Source organism: Phalacrocorax carbo, chromosome Z (assembly GCF_963921805.1).
Source record: "Phalacrocorax carbo chromosome Z, bPhaCar2.1, whole genome shotgun sequence".
Taxonomy (NCBI): domain Eukaryota; kingdom Metazoa; phylum Chordata; class Aves; order Suliformes; family Phalacrocoracidae; genus Phalacrocorax; species Phalacrocorax carbo.
Window position 1 is genome coordinate 85682972 of NC_087548.1, and position 7770 is coordinate 85690741.

Here is a 7770-nt window from a genome sequence, read left to right on the forward strand (position 1 = left end):
GGACCCTGAGGGTGCGTTTGCAGCGCGCCTCCCCACGGCTGCGGGCCGACAGAGCCCCCCCGGCGGCGGCGGCGGCGGCGGCATGGACAGCAGCGGCGGCGGCATGGACAGCAGCGGCGGCAGCAGCGGCAGCAGCGGCGGCAGCGGCGGCAGCAGCGGCGGCGGCAGCGGCGGCGGCGGCATGGACAGCAGCAGCAGAGCACTCCCCCTTCAAGGACCCCAGGCGAGGGGACGCCAACCCCCGCCCCTCCGCTCCACTTGGGCCGGCGTAGCCCCGCCGCCCCTCCGGGCGCATGCGTCGCCGCCAGGGCCCGCCTTCATCACGTGAGCCGGCCTCCCTTCCCGCGGCGGCGAGTGTCCCTCCTTGCGAGCTGTAGGGGTGGTGCTGCAGTGGGCTGCTGGCATGTTCCGCATCGAGGGCTTGGGCCCCAAGATGGACCCGGAGGAGCTGAAGCGGAAGATGCGCCGCGACGTCCTCGCCTCAGTCCGCAACTTCCTCATCTATGTTGCGCTGCTGCGGATCAGTAAGATCCTGGGGGGTAGCGGCCGGGGCCGGAGCGGGGCCTGCACGCCCCGGGACGGGGCGGATCGGTGTCCCGCAGGGGCGTCTTTAGCCGCCTCTGTGCCCGCGGGAGCTGTGGCGGAGAGCCGCCGGTGGCTGGGCGCGTCTCCGGGGAGCAGGGGAGGCTCGTCACCGCAGCGGGGTTTCCAGAGCGCCGGCGGGGGCCTGAGGCGCCTGAAAGGCTAGCCTTGGGCGCGCAACAGTGCTTCTGTACTTCGTTAGAGCGTGAAGGAAAGAGGGCCAGGCTATCTGTCTTGTAGGCAGTGCTTTAGGGTGTGGCATCAGAGGCTTGCAACTTTCCTTGCGGGTTGCCCTTCTGTTTAGCAAACGAAAAGTCATGTTTGGGTGCCCCCCGCCGCCAGTGGTGTCGAGAACAGGTGCAAGGCTCTGATCTGCAGCATAAGCAGGCATACCTGATTGCCTCCCTTGAATCATGCTGCCTCACGTGTCAAAGCAATCATGCAGGGAGAGAAGGGACCATGTGGGAGGCAGAGGGTGGTATTTCACCCGGAGTCTGAATAGTTTAAATGCCGCATAAATGTGCTGCGGTTTCACCACAGACTTGCTGCAGACTTCTTGTTTTCTTCTGCTGAGTTAAGTTCATGCTGCTTTCTCTTTTCAGCTCCTTTTATCCTGAAGAAGCTGGACAGTATATGAACACTTAAGAAGATGCAGTATATGAAAACATAAAATGGACTGTAGCTGTTTTGCCATCTTTGTTAATTAAACATTGTGCCAGAGGCAGGCAACCAATACTAAATGGTTTAAAAATATTTCATTTAAGTATGTCTGACCTGAAAATGATAGCCTAATATGGGGAAGACATCTGTTGTCCCTGCAGATGAATTGTGGTCACAGAACACCCCCTAGTATCATCAAGCAATGATTTGTGATGAAGCATTTCTTGTGCTGCTTAAAAAAAATTTAGTCTCCATTTTGTACAAAGTGTTAACCACTAACAAGTCGCTTTGTGATGCAGCTACCTCTAAACTGCCACATGCTATGGCTATCAACCTTACTGAACCTGTATGAAAAACGAAGTGTTTAATGAATCCAGTTCAAAAGCAGTTTGATTTTTAAATAAATGGAAGAGCAGTTGTGTCACTTAACTCTGGTAGTGATTTAATTTTGAAAATCATCACTTAAACTAAAGGTCATTTGGTATTATTTCCCTTGCTCTTGCCTTAAGCTTGCATTCACCTCCATCTTTAAAATCAACTTGTATTGAGGGAAGGCAAGGAGAGTGAAAAAGACAAGGCAATGATGTGTTTTTCAGGTTGCTAAATGTGTAGCAACTCAGCTGTGAAACATGAATGTATAGTTAAGACTCAGAAATAAAAGGGGGAAGGGCAGCTCAGCTTTATCCAGCAGGCCTGTGCTAGTTTCCCCTTCAGTTAGAACCTCCTGGATCTTGAATTTATGCAAAGTAAAGCAGGACAATGCCATATTTCTTTTGTGAGCTAGTAACTTAATTTTAGTCACAGTAGAATTTTTTACAATGCCTGTTACTGCCTCATGCCAGTACTCGTGGTGTTTTGTCATATCCTGAACTGAGCTCTTTTTACCATGACAAATTGCTGTGTTCTGGTAGTTCAGGAGTGGTCCTTTTTACTCAGACGCCACCTGCAATATTCTTATCTTGTACTGCTTACACTGATGTCAAAATAGGGGGTATTTCCTTAGAGAAGCAGCTTGATTTGTGAAGAGGCTTGTGATTGTCCTCTCCAAAAGTGATTTCATAAGCTCTGGGGTTGATGCTTACTAGTATGTATCTGTTAAAGAAGACCCTGAACTGAGTTGCCAAAGCAGGAATTGGATTTTCAGCCATTTTGGGTTACTTCTCTGTCTAAGCCTTAAAAGATATATCTAGGATTTGACTTTATATCCTTACATCAGCTGCACACCAAGTCTCCAGAGAGACCTAAGTGTTTCTCAGGCTTGTATTTAACTCCTTGAAATGATTTTCACCTAGTGTAGGGAAGTGCCTGCAGAGCCACTTGCAGCAAATGCACTGCTTGCTTTTTTGTACTGCTTGCTTTTTTGTACTGCTTGCTTGCTGAGCTGAAGGAAGAATCTGTTCTTCCACTGTACTGTGCCCTTGGCTGAGAGCATGGTACCAGTATGAAGCATCATGGAATATTTGTTGTGCTTGACCAGATCTTGTGATTGCAAATTCTTCTATGAGAAGCAAGGGGGAAAAGATTGTTAGGTCAGTTCAAGCAGAGCTTTATTGCTGGCTGGCATCAGAGAAGAGAGGAATTACAGACAATGGAGAGACTGACCCTTGGAAATGTCTATCCTCCCATTTTGGCCAGAGCTTGAGCTCACCTGCAGAAAGCTGTTCTTGAAGCATATGTAGGTTTGGAGCTGGAAGAGGGACAGATAAAGAAGGAGTGCAGACAAACACTGAGGACTGTATATTGCCTCTTAGCTTCAGGCCTGATGTATTTTAAAAAGCCTCCCCAAGACAGGCAGGGGATGAAAGTGCAGTTCATGAATGGGAGGCTTGGAAGCTGGGTGTTAATTTGGAAGTGTAGCCAAGTAATTTGGAGACTTCTTACAAGAGCTGGCACATGGCCCTGGAGCCTTGGATGCTCACTACAGTCAAATGAAATAACCCAATCCTATTTAATTCTCCGGATTTTACTGAGAAATGAAAGCAAGGATATTCCTGAGCTCATTTTCTCCGATATCTTTGTAAAATGGAACAAGTGCAGTTACTAAATTGTAGTTGAATAATTGAATATTATCCAGTTGACTAATGGAGCAGGTAACTGCACTGAAGTTACAATGTTGATGGTGGGAGTAATGAGATACTTTAAAGAGTTCGGCCAGCCAGAATCTGCAGTCATAGAATCATAGAATCATTAAGGTTGGAAAAGACCATTAAGATCATTGAGTCCAACCGCTAACCTATCACTGCCAAGTCCACCACTAAACCATATCCTCAAGCGCCACGTCTAACCTTCTTTTAAAGACCTCCAGGGATGGAGACTCAACCGCCTCTCTGGGCAGCCTGTTTCAATGTTTGGCAACCCTTTCAGTGAAGTTTTTCCTAATATCCAACCTAAACTTCCCCTGGTGCAGCTTGAGGCTGTTTCCTCTTGTCCTATCGCTTGTTACTTGGGAGGAGAGACTGACCTGTGCCTCGCTACAACCTCCTTTCAGGTAGTCGTAGAGAGCAGTAAGGTCTCCCCTCCTATCTTCTGCCCAGCTATGGAGACTGGGACACTGGTATCCCTTTTGATCTTGGGCCTATGTGCAGGGTCAGAGGTGGGGCTCTAGAGTCCTCAGGAAGTTTAGGGATGTGAAGGTCTCTAGCAAGCCAGTTTCACTTTACTGTGTCCTTAAAATTGTGTATATGGCACCTCATTTTTGTCCACTTCCAAGCATGTTTCAAGGCTTACACACAGCTGACCTGTCAGCAGTTCTGCATAGTGAAGAAATATACTTGCTCAAGTGTGAGTTCAAACTGGCTGTTGGGAGCTGTTAAAGACTCTTCTAGGAAGTTGCTTTCAGGCACATTGACAGATGAAGGCATCCTCTTATTAAAATAGAAGAAAATAAATGGTTGGCGTTTTTCTTGTGACTGTGGTTTTCTGCAGTCTCTGATATGCCAAGCAACTGCATGTTTCTTCTCCAAGGAGGAGAGAGAGATGCAGCGGGGGGGTGTGGGGGGGATGTCAGGCTGCAGTCTGGCCAATGACTCCTTTCTGTTCCCTCTTCACTTCTATGGCCTGTCCTGCTAAAGTACAAGATGTGCTGCTGTGTGATCTCAGACCCTGGAGAAACAGCTACAGAACTTCCAAGCAGAAGCAGAGTGCCTCTTTCAAGTATAGGGTCAGGATAACAAAACAAGTAGAATGTAAGTCCTAATGAAGCTCAGAGCTCAGGTTATCCTGTAGATACCTTTTCTCAGGTGACTATGACTGTTGGCAGTAGGACGAAGACATTCTTTTCCCCCTTACATTCTGGGCTCTTAATAAGAGAATTTTCTTTCTGCTGTGCCTCAGGGACCTCCATCATCTGCCTGTGATGCAAGTCCTAGCATTGGAGACAGTCTAGGCCTGTGTCAAAACTTTCAGTGTGGAATCCTTGTCCATTTGACTACAGTTAACTTGATGCAAGCAGGTTGCAGGCTTACTTTAGGTAAAGGACATAGGAATGAAAACAAAGATGTTCCGAAGTCCAGCATGTGACCATCTCAACATGACACCTCCATGTACCCATGCTCCTCAGAGCAGCTATTTCAGTGTCTTGGCATTTTCTAAAATAACGTTACCATCATTATAGCTTTGTACCTAAAATACAGAAGCTTGCCAGCAAAGTATAGTTTGCCAGCACTAACCAGGCTTCTATTCACAAATTCTTTCCATGTTTATCTCAAGTTTGGGTCTCTGACTCCTCATCTTACCAGACATTTGCTTTGCTAATGGGGTGCTCTTCCTAGTGTGGGATCCGTCTTCCATTTTCCAGTAGCCCTTTTCACATTGTCCTGCTCAGCAGCTCTCTGCCTTCTCCACCACCATGCTCGGTTGTTGAACAGTGTCAGAGCTCAAAAGGGAGGAGTGTGGGCCTTGCTAAAACTTTAGCAAAAAGGGCATGCATAGGGGAAAAGAAAACCTCTTCATGCCATTAGTATGCAGTATGCAAGGAAGACGTGGTGCAGATAATATTTTAGATGAAAATACTGGACTGGAAAGTGTATAAAAGGCTGTCTGCAAAACTTCTGTGATGTGTAAGCACTGAAAAGCAGCACAACTTTTCTCTAGATCAGTGGTAAATACAGTGCTGCCTTATTGTTCACAGCCTTGATATTGCACTAACAAAGACTGGTATGATTGTAACAGTATGTAACATGAACTGCTTGCAGTGGAAAACAACTGCTGTTTAAAAGCAAAAGTAATTAATTATTGTAAGGTATGGTCGTTGTAATAGACAGTGGTATTTACAGTTATCCCCCAATGTGAAACCAGTTACTTCATCTTCCAGCCAATTAGCTGTTCTTGTACTTCTCCTGCATTTAAGACCTGTTACTAACTCCTGGTTTTTTGTTGCACATGTAACTATATCACATAATTGACTCTTTTTTTATTTTGGTCACCTAAATAAACTGAGTCCTAAGTTTTACTGTGCAGTATTTTCTCTAACCTCTATGTATTTGAAATGCTCTCCTGTAAAACAAACAGACCTATTATAATATGGAAAGCAGAACTATTATTCCAATGCCCATCTCACAGTCGTGCAAATTAGTGCCCTGGGTGTATCTGTTTATTCAGCCACCAATTACATTCCCTCTTGCTCTGCCTCTGCAGAACCATCCATGGGAGCTGCTTATTTACTCCCATGCCTAAATCTTTTCAGCATCCCTTCAGAGACCCAAATTCTGTGTCGAGCTCACATTATCTGCTCCTTGATTCATGTCAACACCCTTTACTTAGATGTACCTGTCTGCTTAGGCAGACTGGGGTTCCCAGCAGTCTGGCTCACCTACAGATCCACTAAGTGGATAGCTTCAGAGAGCTAGTGGCAATTGTGAGTACTTGCACAGGACACAAGCCCTTGTAAAATTCTCACAGCACCTGAGGATTGTCTGTTGAACCACTTAAAAGGTGTACGTCTCCCATTGCCCACATTGTTACTCCCTTAAAATGGCTGCCATGTAAAACAAAGCTGAAAAAACTCCTGCAAGAAGTCCTGCAAATATGACGTATTTGTATTTGAGTACAAAAACCCCTACCAAAATTGTAATCACAAGGAATTAAATGCTTTCTCTTTGACCACTTTGCTCCAGAGCCCCAGCATGTATCCTTGCCACCATTCCTACCTTTTACTAATGAAATCCTACCTCAGGCTTCTCCACTCAACCCAAAAATCATAGAATATCTCAAGTTGGAAGGGACCCATAAGGATCACCAAGTCCAACTCCCTGCTCCTGCCAGGACTACCTAAAACTAAACTATGTGACTAAGAGTGTTGTCCAGCTGCTCCTCGAACTCTGACAGGGTTGGTGCCGTGACTACTTCCCTGGGGAGCCTGTTCCAGTGGTTGACCACTCTCTCAGTGAAGAATCTTTTCCTAATGTCCAGTCTGAACTTCCCCTGACACAGCTTCGTTCCATTGTAACATCCATGACGTGCTCCACTTCCTCTCTTGATGGTATAGCAGGATTAGCCTGTCTGAGCTCTAGCTCTATGGACTTATTTAGTGTAGCAGCTGCTGTGACAACAGGTTTGGTGTGGTATGGTGTATGAGTGACTACCATACTAACACCAAGCACTTATTTTCTTCTCTTCAACCCTTGAATAAAATGCAGAGCAGAAGCAAGGTGGAAAGACCCCAAGCTGAAAACACAGGCCCAACCCCTGCCCAAGGCAGCACAGGGGTTCATTGCTGAAAGTGTAAGGATGAAATTCAACAAAACCAAGTGCAAGGTCTTGCACCTGGGGAGGAAGAACCCCACGCACCAGTACAGGCTGGGGGCTGAACTACTGGAAAGCAGCTCTGTTGAGAAGAACCTGAGAGTGCTGGTGGACAAGTTGACCATGAGCCAGCAGCGTGCCCTTGTGGCCAAGAAGGCCAATGGTATCCTGGAGTGCATTAAAAGGAGTGTGGCCAGCGGGTCAAGGGAGGTTATCCTCCCCCTCTACTCTGCCCTAGTGGGACCGCATTTGGAGTACTGTGTCCGGTTTTGGGCCCTGCAGTTTAAGAAGGACAGGGAACTGCTTGAGCAAGTCCAGTGGAGAGCTACCAAGATAGTCAGGGGGCTGGAGATTCTCCCTTATGAGGAAAAGCTGAGAGTTTTGGGTTTGTTCAGCCTGGAGAAGAGAAGACAGAGGGGGGATTTCATCAATATTTATAAGTATATAGTATTTATACTATAAATATTTATACTTATAAATATCTAAAGGGTGGGTGTCAGGAGGATGGGACTGGACTCTTTTCAGTGGTGCCCAATGACAAGACAAGGGGCAATGGGCACAAGTTGGAACATAGGAAATTCCACCTCAATATAGGAAAAAACTCCTTTCCTGTGCAGGTGCCAGAGCAGTGGCACAGGCTGCCCAGAGAGGCTGTAGTGTCCCTTCCCTGGAGGCATTCACACCCCGCCTGGACACGGTCCTGTGCCTCCTGCTCTGGGTGTGCCTGCTCAAGCAGGGGGTGGGACAGGATGACCTGCAGAGGTCCCTTCCAACCGCCACCATTCT

General features: G+C 47.1%; 1 protein-coding gene across 1 annotated transcript; it reads left to right on the plus strand.

Annotated features, from left to right (window-relative positions):
• Positions 1-320: 320 nt before the first annotated feature.
• On the plus strand, positions 321-1671 carry TOMM5 (translocase of outer mitochondrial membrane 5). The gene is made up of 2 exons (XM_064438296.1): positions 321-524; positions 1185-1671. The coding sequence occupies exons 1-2, from the start codon at positions 404-406 to the stop codon at positions 1217-1219; spliced, it is 156 nt and encodes a 51-aa protein (XP_064294366.1). The 5' UTR covers positions 321-403; the 3' UTR covers positions 1220-1671.
• The last annotated feature ends 6099 nt before the right edge of the window (positions 1672-7770 follow it).

Excerpts from the sequence above, each read along its gene's own strand:
- TOMM5 (XM_064438296.1), top strand. The coding sequence starts at position 404 with ATGTTCCGCATCGAGGGCTTGGGCCCCAAGATGGACCCGGAGGAGCTG. Across the intron at positions 525-1,184 it reads TGTTGCGCTGCTGCGGATCA|CTCCTTTTATCCTGAAGAAG; the intron begins GTAAGATCCTGG and ends TTCTCTTTTCAG.